Source organism: Anas acuta, chromosome 16 (genome assembly GCF_963932015.1).
Source record: "Anas acuta chromosome 16, bAnaAcu1.1, whole genome shotgun sequence".
In the NCBI taxonomy this organism is placed as follows: domain Eukaryota; kingdom Metazoa; phylum Chordata; class Aves; order Anseriformes; family Anatidae; genus Anas; species Anas acuta.
Genome location: NC_088994.1, coordinates 11,902,489 through 11,930,305, shown reverse-complemented (window position 1 = coordinate 11,930,305; position 27,817 = coordinate 11,902,489). Strand labels below are relative to the sequence as shown.

The window sequence follows — 27,817 nt, the reverse complement described above, 5'->3', positions numbered from 1 at the left end:
CAAATTCATTACACATCCATAAATTATTTTAATAAGAAAACTCTTGCACAAGCAAGAAGTGAATATAGATGCTGTGGGGCTGCTGGTTTGGTTTGATGCAAGGGTTGTCTTATGCTTTCTAAAGGTGCTTGACAACGTATTTTCTTTTATAGCTGGTTTAGATTTAATAGGTACAGAAATTTTCCATTTGCTCTAGAAGGTTGTAATTTTTTTAAGATTTTGCAAAACTTTGAAGCATTTGAAATATTTTTTTTTTTTTGAGATTTTTGGATAGAATGGCACTGAATTGAAAATTTGATTAAAAGTGGTGTGTATATAAATTTGTCATCAATGCTACTGTTAACAATAATATGTAGGGAGTTTGAAAATGAAAATGGAAATAGCCATGAAGCTAAAGCACCTGAAACCAGACATATGCCTTTTTGTTAGTATGATTATCTAAGGAATATATTTGTGCAAGACAAGTCCTATAGCCTTTTCTAAAGCCTGCACAACAGAATTCCAGAGAGCACTGTGACTTGTAAGCACTGTGACTGCAAGCACTGTGTCTCTTCTTCTCCTGCTTTCTCTACAGATTCAGAATCCAGTAACTTGGAGTGATTCCATCAGAAGAAAATTCCAAAACTTTTGATGGGTTCGTTGCAGTAACATTCTTCCTCACTTTTCTCTTTAGACAAAGGCACCTTCCACCTAAACATTACCAGAGTACCTGACTAGTTTCAAGCACTGGTTTGAATCTCACTGGGTCTGACTTCATAATTTAGAAGCTTTGCTGGTGCTTTTCTGAAATGGGAACCTCTACATTAGGTTCCCTGTTTTGTTTTGTTTTGTTTTCCCATTTATTTTGGGGCCTTCATAAAAAGTAGTGTTCCTTCTTGAAAAGTAGAGCATTTTCCATTCATCTTTAGTTTGGGTTAAAGCAGAAATAGTAGCTGAGATGAAATTCAGGGATGGATGGCAACTTGTCAGTCATACATAGAATCTGTTAAATAGGATAAACTAAGGCTTGTCACACCTCTGTTATTTATGGGATGTTTAAGTAATGGGAGCCTGTTAGTTCAGTGCAATTTTTCAGCCTATAAATTTGAACCAACTGAATATATTCCATTTGAACAAGACTTTTTGCATTCTAAAAGTTTATATATAGTATGTTTACCATTACTACCTTCATGGATGTTGAGCATGTTTTTTTTGTTTATTTTTTCGGTTTATACCCATTGGTGTTACATTAAGCTTTTTGGATTATTTTAAGAGCCTTTCACCGCTTGTTACATAAAAAAGACGGTGATTACACCTTTAATTTATTATTTGAATTCTAATTTACAGACAACAAATCATGACATTCTTAAGTTAATCAGAGTGAGTGTTTTTTTCTCCTTGTAAATCACACACACACACATATATATATATCGGTATTTGTTGAAGAGATTCTTGAGTGATTTTATCTACTTTGTCTGTTTTCATGGGACATTCTGAAGTTTTTATGATAGCATCTCTTCCTCTTTCCTTTCTTTTCCTCTTTACTCCCAAATTTGAGTAATAGTAGAGTACTTCTTTGAGCTCACAATATTTAAATTCTTTGTACTGGGGATTCACTTAAGTAACTCTCCAGTTTGTCTTGGAGCACTAATACTGAACAGAGAAAGAAATATTTAGACACATTTTCCTTTGATCTTTCTTGTCCCTGTAATATCAGACTAGTGAAACTTGTCAAATAATGACGATATTAACAATTTTCTTGTTAATTATCTCACTGAGAAGTTTTCTGAGTAACACATTGGTTCTCCTGCTAAGTTTTGAGGTAGATTAAGAAAATTAATACAATTATGACTAAAATAATTCAATGTTAAAATGCTTGAACTGTAATACTGGTGCTTGTACTAAGACTATCAACACGTAATTAAGATATTTTTGTAAAACAATGTTGGATTTTATGTATAGGCTCTCTAGTAAACCTTCCCTAATCTGCTGACAGCTTCTTCCAATGATCAGGAATGGAGACTTGCAGCTCATACAATATGTCCGTGTTCCTCACTTAGAAAATATGTGCTAGCAGAAAGCCTATTGACATTATAGCACTCGGAATATCCTCTAAGAACAGTGACATTCTTGAATTTCCATCTCTGCAGTTGATTCTAGAAATAAACCTTAATAACTACAGCAATATTGGTGTTATTTTGATTCATGTTTTATTTTTACTAAGATAAAATAATTTAACAATATAAAGAAAAAATCTAACAATATAAAGAAAAAATCTAACAATATAAAAACAATCTACAAGTATATCGTTCTTATTCATCTGTACCACCCTAAACAAATTGGTATTTTTTTGTACTGTTTCTCAGTCAACAAAATACACGATTTACAGGGCCTTGCAATCCACCATGGTCAGTGTCATTCATTCTTCAACTATATCCCCATGCTTGCTGACCTCTGAATACAAGGCTTCCTAAGTTAAGCAAGCTGTTACTTCATCTTATCCTCTCATTGTATGTAGAAATGTAACTGAAATTTACAGAAGCTTACCATAAAATGTAGTAAGAAAACAGACTGGTTCACTGTATTTCTGAACTGCAAATTCTGATCACAACCCAGCAGAATAGTATTAATACGATTGTTGTAAAATCTCAGCACTTTGTAAATGACAAGTAAAGCATGAAAAGGAAAATCTTCAACTAATATTCCTGGATTTTTTCCTCACAATCTTGACACCAATTATTTGTGTAATGCTACTGAAAATTCTGTGTTAAGGAGCAATATGGTAACATTTCTAAAAACGAAAAAATACCTTTCACAGCTCATCCTCTGTTCTGAAGAGTAGATATTTTTTCCTAACTTCATTTTTTTTTCCTTACGTTAGAAGTAGGAATTGGTATAATGATTTGATCACAATTTTTGTTTTCTGTACATTAGTAAATGTACAAACATAAATCACAGCTAACTGTGAAGTTCCGTATGGACAGTTTCAAGAATGGTCACATTTGTAAGCCAGCTGAAAATACAGAAATTGCATGGAACTTAGCACTTGATTTTACATCTGTTAGCTGTTTTGGCATTGTTTTTCACATATACATTTATGTTCTCCTGTAGTATACTAGATCTCCCTATAAGATCTATGTAAGCTAAACTGTGCATAAATAAAGTAAAAGCAATTCCAAATATTCCATGTAAGTTTATCCATAAAACCCAAGTGTAGAAGTGGAGAGTTTTAATGTTTATCAGTTTAATCAAGTAAGTGAATACGCTTGGCCAATTTAAACTATCTAATAATTTATTCACATAGAAACCAGTAAATTTGGGGGTTGATAGCACAAAACTTTTTGTTAAAAGAAAAAAAAAAAAAAAGAGAGAGAGAGAGAGAACTAGGAGAGCTATGCCATATAGCTTCTTTACTGTCAATAAAATAACATCATTGCACTTAAATTTAAGATTACAATAAAAACAGAACATGCCAGATTATATTGGTTGGAGCACAACGTGATGATCCTTGTCAAAAGTTATGCCACAAGGAAATATTAATAGCTAACATCCATATTCTCCAACTAGAAATCAAGAATGTTTGAGTAGATATTGGCATAAAAGGCACAAAACACAAAGCAAAGCGTGCTTGTGTCATTTGTCACAAAGAAGCATTGACATTTGTGCAACATGGAGAAAGATCAGCATTTTTGCAGACTCTTTCATTCATTACCACAGACGTTTAGGCAGTGTATCTTCTCCTTAATGCCAGTTTATCACTCCCAGTACAAATGGCAGTGACTACAGAAAAAGAGAATATAGGAGAGAATACACCCATACCCTTCCAGGAAATCTTAGCTTATATATTGAGGAAGCTGCTGCTACTGTTACTGTGTGTATTTACATAAATACACTGCTGTCTTTTAATAATATAACCTCTGGCAGCTGGCACTTGTGGGCATTATATAAGACTGGTAAGAAGGTTAACAAGGCTAGAAACCCCTATGCAGGTTTACCGTTTGCATTTAAATAAATGATGCCAGCTCCCCCTTTTGTTTCAAATAAGCTTTAAAAAAGTTCCAAGTAGAAATAGAGGACTCTCTTCAGAAAAGAATGCTGCCTGTTGCACCGAGGAATGGCTTTTCTGATCTTAAGGTGCTTCAGAAATACAGATCAAACATCCACAGTATTTCCTTCTGTAATGGGCCATCATACAAACATCTTATTAGCAGCCTGTCTATATTTCTATAACAAGCCTATCTTCATCATCACTACTAGTGTCATCATATTCAACTCTGGTTTGCTTCCTCATCATCTCTAAACCTCTCTTTTTGTATATCTTGGAAGGTGTTGCAGAGTAATTCTTGAATTCGGGAGACCTGAGAGTTACTGAGGGCTTTTTAAAAGTAGAAGTAGCTGTTCTGTGTGTCCTTCCATAGCTCTCTGACTGCAGGGGGGTTCCATTCTTGTCAGAAGTTCCATGAAGGTGAAGGACTTTTTGAGAAAAGTTTTCCCGTTCTGTGTGTTCTACACTGGGTAATTTAGCTGTAGAGACTGACTCAGGAGGAAACTCTGCTTTTGATCCTAATGAACGAGAACATCCAGGTTGGGAACTAGGAGCTGAGTTTTCCATAGAAGATGAATATATATTTTCTTCAACTGGACATTTCTCCTTTCTTGAGGCCTGGATCACCAGATCTGATGTACCAGATCTTTGACTCTCTGACTGCACCTTTAATATACTTTCCTGGCTTGCCTCTAGATGTAAGGAAAGAGGACCAGCAGCCTCTGAGTTTGTGCTATCAGATTGCTCACCTGTTCCTATATTTCTAAAGTCAAAAGGACGAGACCAAAAAGAAGACGCCATTGAGTCAGCCTGAACATTTGTCTCTGACTCCCCTGGAACTGATTGTTGAAGCACAAGTGGCTGTGTCACTGAACAGCAGATTTCCACAGCACTGCTGACTTGCTGCATGGCTGTATTAACCATGGATGAAAAGGAATGAGTTGTCATAGATACTTCCAGAGGTGGTATAATGTTCTGAAATGAGAAGTTTCTTCTTGTGTGTTCCCTGATTTGCCCAGAAATGTCCTGTAGAAATTAGGGAAGAAAAAAGTTTACATTTAAAAATTTCAATCTAGAGCAACACTATCTTTTAAAAGAGTGCAATAATAATAATATTAATTATGTCAGTAGAAAGCATTTACCTCTGCTATAACTCATATCAACGGAGTAATTAAGGATAATGTCAACCTTTATTTATACAACTGTGATTATATTTGCACTACTGTTTTCCATTACTGCAGGCCAAGTCACTCATCCCTCTTTTGATGAGAAAACTTTTTTTTTTTCTCCCAGTATGTCGAGGAGGTGTAGTAACGGATGTATTTTTTTCCTTTTTTTTTTTTTTTCTTGGTTAGGTGACAAAACCTGCTAATATTTTATGGATAATGGGAATTAGAGATTTCAAGCTACATATGTGCTATCTAGGATGATGTTCTTTTCATTAGGGTATTTTAATATTCATATTGCAAAGATGTTTATGCAAGGTTGGGGGAAAGGTTTGGGATGAGTCTGCAAGAAATACAATGTCTGAGGTGGTGAGATATGTGTAGGAAATAAAAATATTTCATAAAACACGTCTTAAGGGTTAGGCTCCTAAGTGCTTGTGCTACATCAGGCACCAGTGCTTATGCTACATAAAAACAGTCTGGTTCTGGAGCTTCTGTCTTCAATTGTGGCAAGTCTAGGGAAAAGTATAACAGTTAGGATAAGCGTAGAATATTTTCCCCAGAAGCTATGCTAGCACTGCATGTAACAGCATTGTTTGCAGCCAGTGCAGGCGTCTAAGGCCCCCATCTAAGCTAATGTAGCTATTGGTAGTGTCAAAACCATAGCCACACAGGCGTCCACAAAGGGCTAAAGAAGATCTGTTGTGAAGTTTCATACGCATTCTTCCCACTGTTCTGTGTCCATTAGCATCCTCCTAGTGACAAGTTAACTGTCTCCATCTCAGCATCCTCTGTGCTACATCTACCAGCACCTCCAACAGCAGTGCCAACCAAGACAGCAAGCAAGAGAAATATACTTTCCAAATCATGCAAATGTAATCATTCTTTTTAAAAAAGCAAATTCTAACATTAGTAAGTTTCCATTGTATTTCAACCCCCCAAAATAACTTTAACACATTTTTAATCAAAATCTGTGAATAGATAAAGTACTCTCAACTTGAAGTTTAAAACTGCTGAATATAATTCAAGTTTTGCCACTATCATTTTTTCTTGTAATAAACAGTCATATAGAGTACAATACCTACTTTTTTATCCAATTTGTCTTTTTGCTTAGCGTGGTTTAGATTTTCAGTATAGGAAAATATTCCTGAGGTATTCTTTCCTTCTTTCTTCCTACTGCAAAGTGGCTTGTCTGAGGTGGAACAAGATGAGTCTTTTTGCTGGTGTAGGTAATTTTCTATTAAAAAGAGGTTTGAAGAAGCTTTTACTTTTATTGTTATTCCCCCACAGGCTAGAACTTGCTTAGTAAATTTCTCATCATATCACTGAACTAATTGTCATGTATTTATTATTTTCTGTAAATTTTTATTCTACACCTGATATGTTTTCTCAGCTACTGTATATGTGTCTTTTTAAACAACCACTAAAAAATGTCTTGCAGATTAATAGCTATTTAGATCTTCTATAAACAAACACAGGGTATTGTCTCTGCTTCAAAGATGGCCATAGAATAAACAACATTTGCATTACTACCACTCCTTTAAGTTTGTGGATGAGGGGGCAGAATATGTTGATTGAACCACAGAAAGCACGTCAATACACGAAGCATCACACAACAAACACACAATCTTGTTTCAGGAAATTGTAAAGATCTATCTTAAACTGTTTAGGCTTCTAATATAAGTTTGTTTTGTGTTGTTTCTTTTTAAAATGCCCTCCTAATTGTCAAATTTGTTTAAGTAAGGATATGTATGAAAATCATGTGTGAGATGTTTGTCTTTTTACTTGAAGAACATACTGAAAGACAAAAGTGTTTTTGCAGTTCAGTGCAAAACAGGTACATATCAGAGATACTGTTAATGTTCATTCTTTTCAAAACCAAACATTCAATACATTCCAAAATATTCAAAGTACTTACCTTGTACTTTTGCTTGAAGGGAATGGCACTTCTTATACTGATTAAATTTACAGGGTTGTGATGAATAGCCCTTTTTCAAAACATCCCATGTTCTGTTTGGAAAACAGTGCCTCTTGCTTAGTCGATTCATTTTCAGCTGAGCATATCCATGTACATGCCTTCCTCTGTACCTGCAATGCAAATGACGTTGAAAAAATACACAAAAATGTGTCATTTAAAAGCAGCCATGGTAGAATAATACCACAGCATCAGGCAAATTTACTGGGAATTTGGGACTTTACTACTGTGAAAATGTTGTTTTATGTCAACTCAAAAAATCTGGATTTTAGACAAGAGATCCACAATTATTTTATTAAACTTTTTCTCAGTAGGATTCAGTAAACCTTTGGTTTGTTAAGAGAAACGGATTCAGGAATAACAGATCCAGAAACCTTTCTCCTATATCTGGAATTTTAAAACAATATACTTTTTTTTTGAAGTTTTTGAAATACATGTATACAAGAATCACCTGAGACTGCATGGTTGTTGACTTTTTGTTTTTTCATTTTGCTTCATGTGTTTGACATATTCATCATTACCAATGAGCAACATATTTCAGTTATTTACAAAGCTCACAATGAATAATCCAACTTCTTTGTTTTATACACTATTTAGTTCAGTTAGTTTTAATGACTGGGACTAAATTTCATTGGAAGGTCCCATTTTTATATTGATAGAATCAATCATTTTATACACAGAGCAGTGAGTAAATCTTAAACGTTTAGGTGTTTGGTGTATTCGAAAAATGTGTTACATTTCACGATTAATACTTTGGTGAGTTAGCTACCAATACGGACTGGCTTTCAGGTCTCTGTATTTAATTGAGTCCCTGTACTTAATTGATATAGCCAAATGAATCAATTCTCAGATCATCAGAAAAGAAAGATAATTTTTATAAAGTTGAAAAAGAAGTCCCAGAAGAATGCCTCTGGACTGTTTGGGTAACATAGACTTGAGTGTTCTATTTTTGTTCTTATGATCATTTGGAATTGCAGTGCTGTTTGCCAAGCTAGACATGGTGATTAAGTTACTGACACTGATTTGTCCTCAAGGGACAGCCCTGTCTGGTTTTGGTCATGAAATAAGAGGGATGCATGCACGCAATATATGTTTCTTATTGAAGCCATTCATCAGACATTCTGCTGCCCCATACTATTGAAAGACTAGAGACTAAATCTTACACTGATATGAACTCCCATTAAAGTCAGAGGAGCTGTGCTGATTGATACAATGTGCCTTTGATAGTTTTGTGCTCATATTCATCCTGCTTTGTATTTAAACTGAATGATCCTTTAAACTACAGCTGGCTTTAACTTTAACTTTGTGTTAGAACTTGATATTTATTCTTCTGTGTTCTCTGCTTAATAGAAGTTTAGGATATAGATTTGCGGCTAAAAGGATCTTGCATGCTGCTTTTAACTGTAACAGAAATAAAAATTGAAATATGTTGATTCACCTGAAACAAAATGAAATGCTGACAGTTTTGGAAGAGATGAATTTCTAAATCATAATGAGAGTCAACTGACCAGTCATCATCTTTCCGTTGTAAATGGTATGGTAATATGGAATGGTAATATTTCATTGGTAATATGAAACAGTTCTGCTTGCAAAAGTCTGTTCCTGATAGTCAACAATATGTTGATGCTTTGATAATTTACCTTTGTGAAACTGCTGCCTTGTGGGAATAGATCTTTCTAAGAGAATTATTTTTCCCAGTTTTGACAAGATTGAACTTTGGGGCTGGCTTTCTATTTTCTGAGGACTTTATTACACCTATAATAGCAAAATGATGTCCATATCCAATGAAGCTGAAAAATATATTCCTTACCATTTTGGGGGGAGTTTAATTTTGTTCTGTTTGTGGCTTCTCTTGCGTTTATTTGTTGTAATTTTTTCCTTTTTGCAAAGTGCTGTTTTCTTCTTTTGCTCTGATGTATTTTTGAAAGCACCACCAGCAGCTGCTGAGCTTAACTGTTGAGAATATTGAAAACATTGAAAGTATGTGAAAATTGTTAATTACATTAACTGGGATATTAGAAATCTGAGCTCCTGTTAAATAGAACTGAATAGCATAGTAGTTAAATGGTACTACTTTTTCTAGCAGTGTTGTGTTTTTCTAATCACTTTATCCATCTCATTTTATAAACTAAACTTTTGTTTATCTATATAGAATTAGTGCATGTTCTTTTGCATTCTTATTCTTATATAAAAAACAAGCTTAGTCTTACAGAGCTGTTCTAGGATCTTGATAGACTAGTCTATCTTCATTTCCCTAAAAATGAAAAGCTTTCAAGCCTTAAACACTTATAATGTATTAATGCGATTTGGTTTTGTTGACATTTCAGTTTATCTCCATAATGAGACATCTAGTATATAGTCTGTCTTTGACTTCAAGTAAAATAAAGTCTTGAGCTTGACTGTCTTATAAGTCCTACTCTAATTCAGATATTAATTTAAAATGAAAACTATGAAATGCTGTTACAAAAGAATATAACAAATACCCCTACTGGAACAAAATAAGAAATAGAAATTATAGACTAAGAATCATAGAATGAGTTACAGAATGGTTTGGCTTGGAAGGAACCTCAAGGATCATCTAGTTCCATCCCCCCACCATGCTCAGTCTTCTGCCTAGACAACATTCCTACTGAAATTCTCAGTAAATATTCACACAAATATGTATATCTATGTATGTATATGCACCAAATGAATATATGACTTATCTTGTAAAGACAGAACTTATAAATTCTGCATCCACAGATACCTGCAAATGTCAGTAAACTTGTTGTTAGATAATGCTCTTATCTTTCAAATGACAGTATCTTTGCAAGCAAATTACACCCTTTTGAGAAAGGGAATAAGATTAATAATCCTACCTCCTGAATCTGTTGTCCTTGAGAAAAGGATGAAACCAGTGTTTTTAAATTCTTGTTTGTTAAGCCATAGGCCACAGTCTTGTTAATATTTTTCATTTTGAAAATAGAAATATCATATGTTGAGAGTGTGCATTCATTGCTAGATTCCTTGTAACAGGTGTGCATGGAGGAATAAGCAGAGTCTGCATTTCCCTTCTGCTCAGCAGGCAGAGGAAGGCTTTTGGTTAAACAGCACCACGTTAACCGAGGTTCAGCATTTAGTGATGGGAAGGTGCTCTTGGTGCTTGATACTGTTAAACTTGCAGAGTAGTAAGTTAGGCTATTGTTGGGTAGTGCTGGGAATTCTTTACAGTGAGTGGTGAGAGTGTGGCAATAAAATGTGCCAAAGGAATGGCAAAAATAAGTGGAGCTCTCTGTTGAGCTCTGAGAATGCTCCATATCCTGCAGTGTTGGTGACATGTCCTTAAGAATGCCTGGGCTTCCACGTGTGTCCTGTCCTATGGATGTTGGCTCTGTGTCCTTGCTAGAAGTTCCCCTGTGGCCTGATGCTGTCATTGAAGCATCACTTCCTGAGCAAAGGTGATGTAAAACTTTATTTTCTTCTTTGATGTCAGCTGATATGAAAAAACCACTTGAATACTTAGAGGTAAAGCATATTTTGTTCTTTGGGGTCTGTGCAGAAGTGGTTATGCTTATCCACTTCTCCTCTGTTTGCCTTTGATAATTTAATTTATTTTTGTTCTGCTTATTTTTCCAAGCTTCTCTCTTAATTTCCTGCTTATAAAATGTGCTGCCTACTGTGGTTAAAATATTTGTTGTTTCTGAATTGACTGGTGAGCAAAATACTGGAGTTTTCAAGTTTGCATGTACATTCCATTTCAGCTCTCCTTTGCTGCCCTTTTGTCTCACTTCAAATTTTACAGGGGACCAAAGCACATCAGTAGAATGAGAACAGAGTGATCCACTGTCAGAAGAGCAGGGTGGATTGGTTAAGGTGTCTGTCACAGATGTAATCTTCTGTTCAGGCTTAAAGAGAATTGACAGATCTGAGGCTTTTTTGTCTTGTGGCAATTTAAGGATATATTTTGGAGGAAAGGCATTTTTCTGTGGGACCCGAGTTAACTGACCAGATTGCAGATGATGAAGTTTGGAAGGTGCATCGCCAGCGTTGTCACTGAGAAGTGGTATTCCTGTTTTCACAAGACATGTTTTGACATCTTTATCTGTTGCATTGTGCAAGGCTAAAGAATTGCAATCGCTTCCCCTTAATTCAGGCCCCAAAAATCCCACAGATGAAGTTTTTGAGATAACTGCTGAATGTGAAAGAAGGTTAGAACCACTATAATTAACAGCTTTTGTGGGGAGTCTGGTTGTTTTCATATACTCCACGTTCTCAGCACCTCCAGATGATTCATTAATTCCTATGCTTATTTTTTGCTCCTCTGTTTTACTGGAGAATTTCACTGGTACTGTGGAAAGACATTGAGTGATAGTGCAACAGATTCTCTCTACTTCATTTACTGTGTTGTTCTCACTACTGGGACCAGAACAGGGCTTTGAAATAATGTTTTCTTGTTTCTCCACTTCAACTTTCAGCTTTTTTCTTTCTGACGGCAAATTCTGGGATTTCCCCGGGGTATCTCTGTTGTTGTTGCTGCAGTGGACCCACAGGGGCGTCAGGGCATGCTGGCCAGTTTCCTTATTCCTGTTTTGGTTTCCATAATTGTTTGAAGTGCTTTTATAATCAGATTCAAATGTACTGGATTCTTTCCCAGGACTCAATTCCTCCCATTTGCTACTCTGTACTGGCAAGCAGTCATCCTTCATTCTGCTAGCGTTCAGTTGACACTGAGTATTTTGCAGCCTGAGCTCACAACTGCTTGGAGCTAGTGATGTGTTGTTGCCACCTGTGCATTTCTCTGTCTCACTGCCACTGAGATCTTGGGAAGTTGTGCTCATTACACCATGTGCACTAGCGGTTACTGAATGTGATGTCTCCATTACATAAGTTAAACTGTCTGCAGTTTCCTCCGAGGACACATTCTGTAGAGTATGATTACCATTAGTACAGGTTTCTGATTTAACAGTGTTTAAATCTGTTGTCACGAGGGAGGAAAGACTGTCACTTGGAGAGCTCCTGACGTCTCTTTCCTCAGTAATTTCAGTACTGCTGATAGATTCCTTTGAATCAGGAGTGAAGCCTGCAATATCTGTAATCTTATTCCCCCGTTGTTTCATTTTCTTGGCATTTTGACTGCTTTTCATTTTTTGGTAGATTTTCTTAAACGTTTCATCTCCATACATTTGCCATTTTTCTTGAGAGAACATCTTCAGCTTCCTTTGATTGTTTTTCTTATTTTTAGCGCTGACTACTTCTCCAGCCCCAGGCTTTTTACTTGCTTGCAACTCTTCCGAGGGAGGAGGATCAGCCGCGTTACTTAGTGGCAAGTCATCCACTGCTGTTTGTCTGACTAGAGCTCGAGGATGGCTATTAGGAAAATCCACCGAATTTGCAACGAGGTTGTTGCTAGGCAGCAAACTAGCAGTGCCTGCAGTTACAGACTGCTTAGTAAGAGAAAGTGGTTTTGAGCAGCCTGCTTTGTCATGTACCATTCTTGTGCCTTCCACAAATGGCAAAGAGTTGCTTCGTGTGACAGGCACAGCGTCTATCGTCGTGGAGAACTGGGTGGGCACCGAATGAAAAAACATTGGCTTGCATTTTTCTAGGGGTGCAAAGGTAGATTTAGCAGAACAAAGAGAAAGGTTCTTTTTCCTATTCACATCAAAAGTTTTGATGTCAAAATGGAAAGAGTCTTTGTATGTGTAAGGCATTGGCAGATCTATGCTCCCCTGTTTAGAAAGGATGGTTTTTCTGGGCCTAACATTGTCTAGCTGAGTATCATCTACCACAATTTTGTTATGAGAAATAAGTTTTGAAATGTGTTCTTCCAGCCTCTTTTTCTCTAGCATCAAGGCTGTAGCTTTCTCAGCTGAGTCTAGCTTTGCACTGCTTCCGGCAGTGCACCTTAAGCTGCTGAAGGCAGTTTCATTTTCCAGTTCAGTGCTGTGTTCATAGAGACTGTGCAGCGGGCTGGAGGATGCCATCTGTTGTTCTGTGCTATCAGAGCGTGACAGATACCCTGAGTCGGTGCTCTCACACTTCTTTAGCTTGCAGTCAAATGGCTTGTAATCCCACTGTTTTTCTGAAGAGGTTGCTTGCTGCCTTTGCAACTGAATGTGCCTATTGGCAGATGGACTTATTTGCTCCTGTATCTTCTTTCTCTGGCACTGACCATTTGGCAAAGCCACTGGAGATGATAAACCTTGAGGTTCTTTTTCAGGAACCCCCTGCTCAGTCTTTGAACTAAAGGACTGATTAGTTCTTTCTGGATTTTCTGAAGCAAGTGATAAATTGCTTGTTGCCGGCACTGAAAGGTCATTAAGTTTCTTAGTGTCTGTTATATCACTGGTCTCCAAAGTCGCTTTTTTCATCTGCGTCCCCTTGTCTTCACAGATGCTGCTATGTAATTTGCTGCTTTGCTGTGATGTGGTGCTCTCTGTTACTTTCTCATTTTGCTCCAATACACCAGTGTTGTCAGAATCAGAGGGTAGTCTGGTATTGTTGACATGTGTCTGCGTTCTTCTGTGTTTGTATAAATTGCTTTGAGTTTTAAATGCAATACCACAAGTGGTGCATGGAAAGGGTCTCTCTCCTGTGTGAGAGCGAATATGTTTCTCAAGGACACTTGGCTTCAAACAGTCTCGTCCACAATGTTTACAGATATATTTCCCAGCATTTTTTGTTTTTCCTGGGCTTCCAGTAGATGCATTTACAGAAGAATTTGGTGATGATAAAACTGGTAAAGTGCTTACTATGTTTAACGTTAGAGTTTGCCCAAATTGTTTCTGAAAAACTGACTGGGGCTGATCTGTGCCTTCTGAAGGAACAAGTGGATTCAGGATTAAAGGTATGCTACTGCTGTCTAGATTTACACAGTGCCTGCCAGGTACTAACTGACTGTTTGGCTGAAAGCATCCAGGCTGGACAGGTTGATACAGGGGTATAGTGAGGGTTTTTAGATACACAGGTTGAGACAGCGCTTGCTCCTGTTGAGGAATCACACTGTTTTGGCTGAGAGCTGAAGAACCCTGTGCAGGCTGAAGAGAAGAGGTTGGAAGTGGCTGATCTGCTAGTGCAACAGTCACACCAGGATGCTTCTGTGCCTCCATTTCAAAGGTTGTCTGCCATGTACTCACGTATCTGTAGGGGAGGGGAAACAAACAAGTAGGATTCTTAACAAATAAAATAAACTAAGCTAATATAAGCTATAGTAAGTATATTTAGCTATAATAAGCTAAATAAAATAAACACTTTTTTATTAGTGTATATAAATAAGTCAACTGTTCAACTGGGAATCTTACCAAATAAAAATATAACAAACCTTATATACAGGCATTATACAGACTATAATTATTTTTTTTTCCAATTAAATTGATTCATCTTTAATGTCTTAGCTAGGAATTAAAAAGTTCTGTGTAGTTTGAAGAACATTGAAGAATATACTTAAAACTACAATAAGTACCCAAAATATTAGAAATAAATCTGAGCAAATGTAAGGTCTCGCTACAACCTCCACCCCAAAAAAATAAATAAATAATGCCGTTTTAATTTTCTGGAACCGTATTCCCATTCCCATATTCTTTTGTGCAACCCAAATTCATTTTGTTTAATGGAAGGTAATACTGTGGTATACTGTTTAGATTTAGATGTTTTGAATCCCAGCTGAAAACATTTTATAGTCATTGTTTTTGGATTAAGTGAAGCCATTCTCATGAAAGTCTGCCCGGGGTTGGTGCTGGTCCAGACTAATTTTTATTTTATTTTATTTTTATGAAATAAAATTGTTTTTACTTTTTTTCCTTCTCAGAAACAAGCTAGGAAACTAGCAAAATAAGCTAGTTGAAAATTGTTTTTGGAAGAACTGATAGAGACATCAGCATAACATCTAATTATAGCTCGGGTGAAAATTAAAAAGTGATCTTTGGATGTTTATTCAAATTATTATTCTTCTATATTCACAACTATGTATTTAGTGGCTGTTATGAGTAACAGGCTGTTCTTGTGCAAACGGTCTCCAAAAAAAGACATTTAAAATAACATCATTGGTAGCTAAATGTGAAACCCGCAGTTTGTTGCCTTGCTGTATAATCTGTAGCAGTGTTTTGGTACCTTCCTTGGATCTTTCTAATAGTTAACCATTACTGGAAAACAGTAAAAAAAAAAAAAAAAAAAAAAAAAAAAAAAAAAAAAATTAAAAATATTCTCTGAAATTTGGACTAGTGCCATATGACACACAGTATGTTACCATTATTCAAAGCAAAATCTCTGTTGCATGTAGTTAGTGAGAAGCTTGCAAATGATTCATCTCAAGGAGAATTGGCAAACTCAGTGAAATTGTTTTTAAGTATTCCTCAGTTACTGTTGATAGAGCTGGTAAATGGATATAAAACTGGATGAAGATCCAAGAGAATTTTGACTACTTCATAGCTAAAAATGGTAGCATTTCACTCACATCACATGAAAAAATGGGAAAATAACTTTGTATTCATGATCAAGTGGAACAGATTAAGGTCAACTGGTTATGTGCTCAATAGTAAATCTAATTAACATCTTAATGAACAGCCTGAATTCTGGTACTTTTCATATAAAATATATGTATCATTGAAACTGAAGGTAAAGCAACTCTCTTGGTTATCTCTTCTTTGCAAATGAAAAGGTTTTGCATATTAGGATATTGCCTTTAATCCCTCTGATTATGTCATCCTTACGTGTAGCTTGCAATGCAACTGTAAATACTTGTCTCACTGAGCAGTGGAAAGCCAGTGTACCAAGCACCTGGTGCCTATTAGCACACCCTCCTAATTCTGCACCACTTCAGGAAGTTCTGTTACTGGCTGCCAACCCATGCTTCACAGCCAAGGCTTCTTCCAATTTCTCTCCAGTCTGCTTTGCTTTTTGCAAGATTTGAAAAAGTGTAGGAAAAAACAGCAATGCAGTCCCTGGGGTGTGTTTTCTGTTTTTCCTTCTAGAACTGTCTTTTTTTTCTTTCTCATGCATTTTGTCAATCAAAATCAGTTATCAAGTGTGGACTTACCTTGTCCACTTTTGAGATTTTCACATCAAACAATCACTTAACTAGTTTTGTCATATATGTATTGTCTATATTAATAAAATAATGTTATAAGAATTATGACTTATTAAAGGGATTAAGTTATTATCCATATTCTGCAGTGTGGTTAACACTACAGGATAAAAGTAGAGTGCTCTGATTTGCAAAAAGAGGTTACAGACGCTTCAAGCCCATTCTAGATTTTTAAGCTATGTAGTCACCTTCATATCCAACTTAGGCACCGTAAATTTGACTGATAGGTAGAAGCTATGATGACACAAACACAAGAAATACAAGGCATTGTATAAAGTCTAATATTTGCAGCAAAATCACAGTGCAGATAAATTGTAACTGTACTTAATAAAACCAGCAGCAAGTAATAAGACATGAGGCACTCATAACCAAAGAATGCAGTAGTTTTTCCAGGGATGTTAGGGAGATAAAACTCAAAGAAAAGTGAAATCTGAATACCATGTAGCTAGAACATCTAATAAATAAACCACATCAGACAAAACAGATCATAGTATCTGTGCTCCCCACATTCCCCTGGATTAGCATAGAAATGTGGAATTTACACTTCCACCCTGATAAGCCTGCTCCTGTGTGACAATTTTTGATCCCTCTTTGAAATTTTTGATCACTCCTGTGCATGAGCAGTTGATGGGCACTTCAAGGCCAGACGGTAAATTAGTAGGACTTGTGGTGGACAGATGTTTCTAATATGAATCCTGTAGTTCCAGGGACCAGAATATCTGTGTAATTTCACTTATACTGTTAAGATTTCTGGGCCCCAACAAACAGTATGATTCTGAAAATTGTTTCAATGTTCTGTAATGTTACACAAGGAAAATACCAAAGTGCTTACCAAATACTTTTAAGAGTTTAATAATATATTTCTACTGGCTATGGTAGTTTGCTACTTTCTACAACAAACAGAAGATATTTTCTTCCTAAGTGAAAGTTCTGTGGCTGGTGTTCTGTTGTGGTAAATAAAATCACATTTTTCACATCTGTTGTTTATATACATATATATGTTTATATATATCTTCCCCTTGGCTAATTCTAGATAGTTCCTGCTTAGAGTAGAAAAATTTCCTTTGTTGATTATCCCCCACACTCTGTACTGAGCAGCCCCTACATGACTGTCTGAGCTCAACCTCTAGCTTGTAGCATTGAACTACTAATATAAAAACTTGATCCTACTTAGATAAGGAAATGTTTCCAGTAAACAAAACAACGAGCAGGCTTTGGCCTGTCCAAAACTTTCAAAATTAGTTTCTTAAGGTATCAAAACTGGTCAAGATTCAATTTAAATGCAATTATTTTGTCCCTAGTTTGAATTATACTTTCAGATAAGCACCATAGGTAGATCTGTGGAACACTGCAAAGTCAAAAAATGGAGTAGTTTCAGATCGGCATAGCAGAATTTGTTTGATTCTATAAATTGGTAGAAAAAAATCAATGTAAGCCCAATGTAAGCCCTTTCTGTACTCTTCTTAATTCCAAATATATTTTAGAAAATTTGCTTCTTTTTATCAGCTCTATTATAATAATCTTGATTATTCTCTTCTGTGATATCTCTTGATTTTTGTCTTCTGTGTGGCAATGTCAACTGCCCATCATTATTAATAAAATTACTAAGTGAACTTGTAACTGCTTATTTCCAGCACTTTTATATAAACTTTTGATACACCACTAAGAGGAGCATCATAGTCCTTAAGTCCAGTGCTCAGTTCCCTATCTTCATCTACAAGTATAGTCTGTAGGCATGATAGAGTTAGTTTATTTTTGTAACCATGCAGAAGCAGCTATTCATCACTCTGAACATACATAATGTACTATATTGTACTTAAAATATTTGTATTTTAAAAGCTTTTGGTGATCCCTTCCTTAAATATAATACTATATAGAAAATGAATCCTCTTTAGTCTGTAAATAATTTTAGCTTACATACCTTTTATTGAGCCAGGCATTTCAGCAGCAGAAGTCTCATTTCTGTCAATAGTTCATGCAAGCAGAGAGAAACGAGGACAAAGACTTGAAACAGATTCGAAGTAGGAAGTATTTTTTTTTTTTTACATTGGTTTCACAGTAACAACCTTCAGAAAACAGGAAGAGATGAAGCAAAAGAAAATGAAGTAGCATTTCAATCTGTTCTTATCCTTCATTCACGTAGGAACCTATAAACAGAATCAGCTGCCTTTGAAATATAGACATTTCATACACTGCATTCAATTGCATTATTCAGTGAAATACATGAACACAGTGGTAGTTAAACAACATAAATATTTTGTTTATACCCTTAAAGGTAATTTGCTCGTAACCTTATAGTAAAGATATCTCTTAAAATATGTTAGAAAAGGAAACAATGGAGGAGACAAGTCACTTGCTGTATATGAAATGCTGAGCTCATCCCGTGTGGGTATTATCCCCCAGCATCTTCTAATGGTGCCCTGCAGTGCGGTAGGAAGCAGTAACCAACTGGCAAAATACTTCAAGGCTATTGAAAGTGTTTAGATCATTCTTCAAATACCTCTCAAAACTTGTGAAAAGTTGTAGGGAAAACAGGATGGGACATCCTTTTGAGAATTTAAGCTTTGTTTGTGGGTTGACTTCATAAAGTCCTCAAACAAAGTGGTCTGCCAGGGTGGCCTGCAGGAGGACAGCTGTTCATCATGCAAACGCCTTTTTAAAATACGGATTGGGATGGCTACTTCCTTCACCGCTGTTAGACTGGGTAAATACTGAACTAGAATATGCAAGATTTACTCCTGTCAATGTTACAAAATCAGCATATCTGGCCTGTAAAAATTCCTTAGGAACTGTGTTTTGGAAAATGGAGCCTTTAGTCTGGTTACAACTTAAAACAATCTGCCCAATTCAAATAGCTGCAGCCTGTATCTGCTACCCTAAATTGGGTAGTGGTTGAACTGTAATATTTATGATTGTTTGTCCAATATCCAACTTAGTGAAAGCTCTTTCTTTTTGGTAATTCAGTCAATAGACTGATGCTGGAGGTGTAAATGGATTTTCATTTTACATAGCTTTATTCGTCTCAGAGAGTTTTGCCTGTTGTTTGGATCACTATTACGTCTTTTCTGGACCTTATTATACCTCTAATTCTGGAGGTGGAGAAATATTTGTCTTCTTATCCTTTCTATCTTTCTTGCCTGTCATTTAGTTATTCAGGATCAAAAAAAGCTCTTAACAGGACCCATTATTGATGCCTAAGATCCTGCTTTGTTCTATCATGCACTGAAATGCTCCCAGTACTAGGTAACACCACAGCAAACACTTAAAATTGGTGAATCTAGAAAACTACTTGACACTGTGAACAGCTTTACAACTTGTGCTTCTGATCCTCGGACTCATTCTGTCCCTATGGATAAAAAGTAACTGCATGCAGCAACAAGTTTCAGTTCTACTGGGAGATACTTTCCTAAAGCAATGGATTCTCACATGTGAGATCATCTGGAGGATTATTGCCTGCTACAGTCAACCAACAGAGACAAAAAGACACACATAAAAGAACACTGCTCAGACTCAAATGATACAAATAGGCATTTTATATAAACAAAATAAGTGTCTCTTCAGGTTTATCACATATCTGAAGTCAATTATATTTTATTCTTCTATGACACTGGTTATTATTTTAAGGTAAGGTGAACTTACTTTAAAAGAACATTTATTTTAAACAGTACTAATAATTCTAGCAATATGCTGGAACTAGTAACAACTCTAAAGCATATAAAAAACTTTTAAAATTCATTATTTAGAACGCTCAGTAGCATATCAAATTCTAAATACTAAACTTGCAAACTGCTTATCTCGAGAGGCTAAAAGGAAACAATAATTAAAGAAAACAAGTTACAACTATAGCAGATATCTGAATGGATTTTGCCATTATCACATAGGTTTCAGGGCTTAGCAGAAACTATTGAAGCTTGATCTGAAATTTCTGAATTTTAAATAAGTGAATCTGGAATCAGAATGACACCTCAGAATGTGATGATTCCCATGTATATGGATGAACAGACTGCTGTAATGGCTACAATTTGAACTGTATATTTAATAGTAAGGACTAGTATTGCACTGTATTAGTTCTATTTGAAATTAAGTTAATTTTGCTTTCTCTTTTTAACCTACCTATTTTTAGGTGTTACCTCCTAAGCTGGAATCTCTGTGCAACATTGCTTATATTCATTTTAGTTCAAACCATTATCCTGACCAGGGAAGCCCAATTAACTTTGGTTGGCCAATAGCAAAATAGCTATTTTAGCTATGTGCAAAGATAAGCCTACTGTCAGGTACTGCACAGCAGGGAGATGTGGTGCTAACAAACTCACTTCACACTCAATTCAGGTTTTAGTCAGGATTTGAAGAGATAAACCCACATACTATTCTCATGTATTTCTAGGTTCCAAGAATGTGTGGAAGAGCTCCTTCCCAGGCATCTAAAACCCTGCATCTTTTAAAGATACCCACAGGATTTTAGTCTAAGATGTAATCAACTGAAAGTAACAACAAATATGCTACCTATACTGATAAACTAATGTATTTCAAAGATCCTATCAACTACATGTTCTTAAATATTTTACACACTTAAATGAAAAGAAAGTATCTTACAGGATTGTTAGCTATTATTTTTTATTATTATGTATTTATTTATGTGGACAATAATGCTGAAAACAGCACACAGTACACAGTATCTTATTGTCAGCATATGGTACAGATACTGGAATTATCATTTCCAGTTGCTAGACTACCACTGATGGCTACCAGAAGGTGCCAGTGTTTATGAAGAACTCCCATGATTGACTAGACAAAACTTCCATTTAAATACAAGAACAGTGAGCTAAAGAGCCAGAAATAAATTTTATACAGGTACTTCAAATGCTACTTGTTTAATGGAAAAGAAATCTTTATGAGTTTACCCTAATTCTGGAGCTTTCTAAACCTCAATTCACACTTGCAAATGGAACCAATACATTTCCCGATTAGCCCAGAAATGACTGTTAATCTTGTTTTACTTACTTTAAAACTATTTCTGCCTCTGCTCTTTTCTCATTTTGACTTCATACCTTGAAATGTCTCATAACAGAAGTACTGACTTCACCTTTTCACTTGTTCTTAAGGGATGTATCTGATTTTACCAGACTGCAAGTTCTCCCAGCAATGTGCAGACCGCTCATAACCTTATTAACAAAGTTGAGAGCCTCAGTTCCAGGCAGAATTGAGATGAAATGTGTGATTTCCTAATCTTCTGAAACCCTTATAATTTTCAACATTAATATTTCTTGATCAAATTCTGACTTTGGGAAATCTTCCTATTTGTTAAGAAGTCATTGTTCCTGAAATTTTACCCTGTTTTATCTCCTATAAAAGTACAAAGCACCTAGAAATCACAGTTATCAAACTTTGAAGGTCCAGTACTATACCCTGGGGACAGATATTTTTGATACTTTACTTCTACCACTGCGTTATGTCAGCTAAATTGTATTATTTTTGTAAACCTGATCCCAGAAAACAGCATTAAAACATTTTAAGGAGAATGTGACCTGTAACACCTTTCCTTCACTCTAGAATAGAATGTTTTGATCATTTTTAAATACACAGCTTTCTGTCTTTTTGATTCTCCTTTTCATGAATATCCACAAATGAAAATGTTCAAAAGGCTTAAATCAATAATATTGTCAGCTAAAGTTTTAGTGTGTACATAAGTGTTGCTTTGGCCCTTTTGATCTCTTCATGCAATTAGTATCAGAGTATCAGAGAATATTTCCTATTCTACTCCTTGTGCTTCTACTCTTACCAGCTCCACTCAGAAGAAATGCTTCTAGTTTATTATGTCTTTATTTTATCTTTATTTCAAATGTACACTTTTTTCAAAAAAAAAAAAAAAAAAAATCTAACACATCTGTTGGTTTTGTAACACTTTTGGTGGTTTCACAATGAAAAAAACTAGGAATGTTAGTGCTTAAAAAAATCTGAAAACCTCAAAGAATTTCCATTCTTTTGTCCTTTCATCAAATTTGCTTCTGTGAATTTCTCTGGTTAGGAAAGAGTTAAGAACCTCCAGCCAGCAGTCTCTAATCAACAGGTTGCTCTAACAGAAAAATAATAACCCTTATCCATCTTTTAAAGTTTAGGAGGTTGGACTAAATTATGAAAAATTACTGATTAAAGCCCTCTTAAAAACAGAAGTGGGGCCAGTACTAAAATACTCTGTGTTTTAGTAAAAAATCCTCCTCGTTCCTAAGTGAAAGAACCATTACATTAAAACAATCATAACTTAAAAAATTATCTCCTCCTATCTAGAATTTCATTATATCTCTATCTATATAAAATGATAACAAAACACTTGCTAACCTTTAGGTGGCCAATTCACAGGCAGGTGGAGAGGTTCAGGTCTCTCTGGAATAGCGTTGAAACAAAAGAAGCATCCTGTTTTCTTTTTTCAGTCTCTTTCTCTTCTCTTTTTTTTTAAGCATTTGAAAATTGAAGGGTGGGTGGTGGGGTGTGTGCAAAGAAGGGAGGGGGCGAAGTCAGCCCACGCTTGGTGTGGGAAGAGTTTTAATGGCCGATGCTGGTAATATGGTTTGCCTGCTACAGTGTCTGCACTACTGCAGCTCTGTGTGTGGGCGTAAAGAAATGACACGACTGGGTTTCAAACCATTACACTGAAGATTTGCAAACAGTTAAAAAAAAAAAAAAACACAAACCCATCAGGCACAAATGAAAAATTATTACTTTTTTCTTTTATCTTTTTCTGAGTTGCTTTTTATTGTTATTATTACTGATATTATTTATTAACTTAATAGATGTAATCCAGTCAGGTTTCCTCCTTGGCCTCTAAAATATTAAAGGTAAAATGAGTATTTAAGAAGGTTATTTTGTTTTATATAGTGTGAACATTTTGTTGTCATTTTTGCTGCTATTCTTTTCATTAGCCTAGAAGCCCATATCCCAAAAGGCATCCAAATTTCCACAGTAGAAGTCTTCAGAACGTGCCTATATTTCTGCTTTTGAGCATGCTATATCTTGGTAGCACCGAGCAGAAGGGTACTGTACACATAGCAGCCACTCCACAACTAGCCAGGCAGGACATTTTAAGCCACAACTATTCCCTTGAATGTTCCACAAAACAGCCAAGAATAAAAGTGAAATTCTGGCAACCCATTTTTGTTCAGCACTCCAAAAATGCTTCAGGCTTACTGATCCAAATCCAAATCAGTCAGAAAACAAATCTGAATGTTTGTTGCAACTACTGGATTAAAAGGAGGCCAACAGCAATGAGACAAAGGGATTGTTCTCTATAATACCATGATGAAGGACAGGAAAATGCTCTTTAAGCTAAAATGCAACTGCTGGCACAAGAGGGAATGAATATAAATGGATGTGAATACTACATTACTGGGAGGGACAGAGGGAAGTTTTCTGACAGACAAGTGAGAACACTTCTCAACATTTTGTTGACCAAGAAGAATGAAACAGAGACAAAACAGTTTTGGAAAGGAGCTTGAAAACTTCACAGAGTCTTTATGACTTGTCTGGTCCATGACAGCAAGGGACCAGCACTTGTTAAATGCATATCTTCATGTATGCCTGAGAGAAGGCATCCAGCTTGAAAAACCATGTGCTTGGACACAAAGCATATGTATTCTTTAGTGTGAGGGTTTAGGTGTGTGGTTTTTTGTTTTGTTTTATTTTGTTTTTTAATATTGAAATGACCCCCAAATCAAACAGGGTTTTTGTTGCATTTGGTGTTTTGTTAATGCTAATGAGCAGGGCAACTGGACAGCTGGGCAGGTGGGGATGGCACAGGGAGGAGACTTCACAATATCCATGTTGCTGTATAGTGTGTAGTGTCACTGTCACCCCACCTTCTGGCCACAGAGGATCCAGAGCTGAATGCCAAACCAGCAGAATTTGGTGTGTGTGAGTCACAACTTTCTTGACCCAGTTTGAAAGGGTAGTAACAAAATGCATAGCCTGAAGCAGTATCTTTGAAAGGTACATACTACTCATTTTGTCTCGGTATGTCATGGACACGCTGTGTAGTGACTTTCTAGTAGCCTAATACAGGCTAGTAGCCTGGATACAGCCACTACAGCATCTATAATTTCTGTCGTGGTATTGGCCACTTTGCTGCAGATAAAGTGACATCCGAAATGTCTAAATGTACCTCATCCTCCTCTGGGGACTAATCCCCATGAAGACTTATTATATAAAGTTGCTATCAGTTATCTCAAATAGCAATACTTATTTTATATATGTGAACTCTTAAGTTTCAATGTACAGAGCAAGGTTGCCTACAGTTTCCATTTGACCAAAGGTACATTTGTACTATGGTACTTAACGTGATATTTTTCCCCACAAAATACAGCTGTATAAATTGTTAGAATCTTTTAAAGCAAGTATTCAAATTTTGGAAACATTTAAATACAATAAAAATATTGAAAGCAGGATTAATGAAGGCATTCTAGTAAGCTGAAGAGCTAATTATTACCCTAATATCAATACTGACTAACAGCTACTGAGGTTCACATGGCGCTGTTGTATATTTTGGCGAGACAGCAAGAACTGCCACCCTAAACAGGAGTGTAACACTCACATATTGGTAAACCCCCCAAAAAAAAAAAAAAAAAAAAAAAAAAGTCAAAGAGAAAAGAACTTAAGGGCAAAAATTTGCTCAAACAGCAAAAGGGAGAGACACAGCTTCGTTAGCAAATGGTTCTAGTTGCCAAAAAAAAAAAAGCCAGTACAGGGAAAAAACTAAAACACAAGGTAAAAGTAATAGATCCCATAAGAAAAGGAGTCAAGGACTGCTGAGAAAATGCTGAGGCAAACACAAAAAAAGAAAAGGTTCAGCTGGTTGTGCACACAACTAAAGTGTTTCACTAAGAATTGAATTTCTGCTTTAAAATGCTTGGATGCATTTCATAACCCAGCAGCAGGGCTTTGCATGTAGACATTCACTCAAAGAAAATAATAAAAATAAAAATAAAAATAAAAATAAAAATAAAAATAAAAATAAAAATAAAAATAAAAATAAAAATAAAAACATATATATCCAAACCATCTCCAATTAAAAACCACAGACCTTTTTTCCCCAAATTTATATTTAATGTGTTTTAGGTAGGGCTCTTCATGCTGAATCATCATACAGGGTTGATTTGGGGATTTGGGGCTTCTCTTGGCTTCTTCTTTTTTTTTTTTTTTTTATAAATTCAGCATAAGCAGTTCTGGTGAATGACAGTTTCATGGATTAATTCACAGGGATATTCTACAACCCAAGAACAAAGCTCAAACTAATGAGAGAAAAAGTAGACCAGTGAGTCTAGCCTTGCTCCTAAGTACCAGGAGATAGGGTGGTAATGAAGAGTTCCAACTACTCCTTCTTGCTTAAGTCATTATTTGCTACCAGTTGAAAGGGTAAAAATAGAGGAACTTATGCTGCCTCTTCTACAAAATAAATGTTTACAGAAGGAGTATGAAGGGTCTTTTCAGGTCTTTTAGATTGCTGGAATAATGAGCTATAATATTTTCAGGCATATCACATCATAAATATGAGTAATTGCAATTATGATGCACTTAAAAGCAATGTAGCTTTCAGAGGAACAGTTGCTTCTACTCAGAAAGTCAGGAAGGTTAGGGTTTTTTTACACATGCACAGACTAGTCATACTAATTCTCCCATCTGTTTCTTATTTGTCATAGAAAACAGATAACTTCAGAACTTCAGATGATATTCAGAAATGTTCTAAAAAACACCAGCTACATTAACTTATATGTACCTTACAGAAAATAAGACCATAATTTGACAGGGTCATTCATCACTTGAATCAACTTTCTGATCAGTATCAAAAACAGTAAAGGAAAACGTCAATAGCTAGACCTGTGACTCCACACCTGCACCAGTCACACAGGTAAAACCATTCAGCCAACTCAACCATATATATTTATATATAGTTTTGTTTTGTTTTGTTTTATTTTATTTTATTTTATTTTATTTTATTTTATTTTATTTTATTTTATTTTATTTTATTTTATTTTATTTTATTTTATTTTATTTTATTTTTATTTTCTTTATAATCTTTTATGTAGTTGTGTTTTTTCTCAACATGTTGTCAAGGAAACCCTACATTCTTGTAGCTTAGTATCCAGTTCTTTATTGCTATAGCCACAAAACTGTTTAGGATTTTGAGCTGATTGATATACTTGCATTTCCACTGTGTAGCAATGCTTGCAATAACATAAACTGGATAGTGTAAAAGAAAGACCTCTTTTGGAAGATTCATTTCTTCCAAAATACCTGTGGCAAATTAGCCAATTAACTCTTCTATTTTTTAATTTCATTAAATTGTTGTATGTATCAATTTTCTATTATGCTATATACTAACCACCGGAAAAAATAACCCTGTAATCTTACTGTTTTCCTCTTATTTACCTCTATTATGGTTTCTCTTATTTTGTTGTGTTTGAACGGTTTTGTGTTCCTCCAACAAAAATATTTTTGGATTGTGTGAGTGGCTGCCAGCCTTTCTATATTTTGAGTGAGAATAATTAAGTTAAAGTTGTATACTACTTGTATCCCTTCCTGTGTCATAATCTTACCTACTATTTATACCATTTTTCATTGGGCAAAGAGGGGCTATATATACACAGAATTTATGATGCAGTCCAAGAAAGAGCTGCTCTTCCACACCTGGCTGTGAAATAGTAGTGTCCAGTCTGCCCAGGGATAGATTTCTCCAGAGTACACTAATCCCATCCACACTGCAAGGCACTAGATCAGTCTCAGGGTTGGCACTTATTGCTTGAATCGCGTGCCTTTTGTCCAAGAAGGACTTTCTTACTTATGGCTTCCTGGCAGAGTCGCTTCACCTTTTCTAGTGGTGTATGCTATTGCACTGGACTTGTATTTCTGTTGTATGTCATGGTAAAAGGTATTTCTGTCATTCTCTCCTCTCGGTTTCATGGAGCTATGCTTTTTTCTGTTGTCAAGGAAACACCAGTTTTTTCCCCCCTTGCTTGTTAATGTCTGCATTTTTGTTTCCATGGCTACAAAGGAACCTTAGTATTTTAAAATAGCAGTAATTAGATTGCCTTAATTTTTTTAATTTTTTGGCACCACTAATGGCTCCAGTTTTTTAAAAGCAGACACAAAAACTGTATCAGCAGTTTTTCAGCTATTAATGCTTGGTATCCCCTTGTCCTGAAATACTGGGTACATGCTAAGAAAAGTCATCAGCACCCAAACACTCACCGCACCCAACCTCAGACTCTACACATGGTGCTCCAACATAAGTCACAGAGTTCTTAACAGGAATGAGCAATCTGTTGTTATATTTAAATGTAGTTTTCTGCCCATGCTAATACGGTTTATGGAAAACTGTAGAGATTTTGCATACTCGTTCTTCTGTTATGAGTTGCTAAAGATTCCTTAAATAACTATAACGAAATGTGCCAGTTATCTTTTAATTGAAGTTTCCCCGACCTGTACTGAATGACCTTCTATTTGGCACTGGCTGAATTTCCAAACATTTGTTGAAAAATTCCTTCATTTTGATGCAAAATATGAGCTGAAATTACTGAAAATAGTCACTTTTTCAGTTGTATGAA

General features: G+C 35.7%; 2 protein-coding genes across 3 annotated transcripts in view; one reads left to right on the top strand and one right to left on the bottom strand.

The window, feature by feature from the left end:
- PRELID3B (PRELI domain containing 3B) overlaps window positions 1–27,817 on the top strand; it is a 61,282-nt gene that overhangs the window by 12,464 nt on the left and 21,001 nt on the right. The window lies entirely within an intron of this gene.
- Window positions 2,167–22,806, bottom strand: ZNF831 (zinc finger protein 831). Of its 2 annotated transcripts, none has more exons than XM_068700520.1 (7): window positions 22,563–22,806; window positions 18,148–18,292; window positions 10,024–14,284; window positions 8,976–9,118; window positions 7,109–7,278; window positions 6,276–6,427; window positions 2,167–5,050 (listed from the first exon to the last, which is right to left on the bottom strand). In XM_068700520.1, the coding sequence occupies exons 3-7, from the start codon at window positions 14,251–14,253 to the stop codon at window positions 4,196–4,198; spliced, it is 5,550 nt and encodes a 1,849-aa protein (XP_068556621.1). In that variant the 5' UTR covers window positions 14,254–14,284; window positions 18,148–18,292; window positions 22,563–22,806; the 3' UTR covers window positions 2,167–4,195. The 2 variants fall into 2 exon arrangements, with proteins under 2 accessions (XP_068556621.1, XP_068556622.1); XM_068700521.1 differs by having other exon boundaries at window positions 18,148–18,188.

Excerpts from the sequence above, each read along its gene's own strand:
- ZNF831 (XM_068700520.1), bottom strand. The coding sequence starts at position 14,253 with ATGGAGGCACAGAAGCATCCTGGTGTGACTGTTGCACTAGCAGATCAG. Across the intron at positions 9,119-10,023 it reads AAGGACAACAGATTCAGGAG|TTAAGCTCAGCAGCTGCTGG; the intron begins GTAGGATTATTA and ends TATTCTCAACAG. Across the intron at positions 5,051-6,275 it reads AAGACAAATTGGATAAAAAA|GACATTTCTGGGCAAATCAG; the intron begins GTAGGTATTGTA and ends TAATTTCTACAG.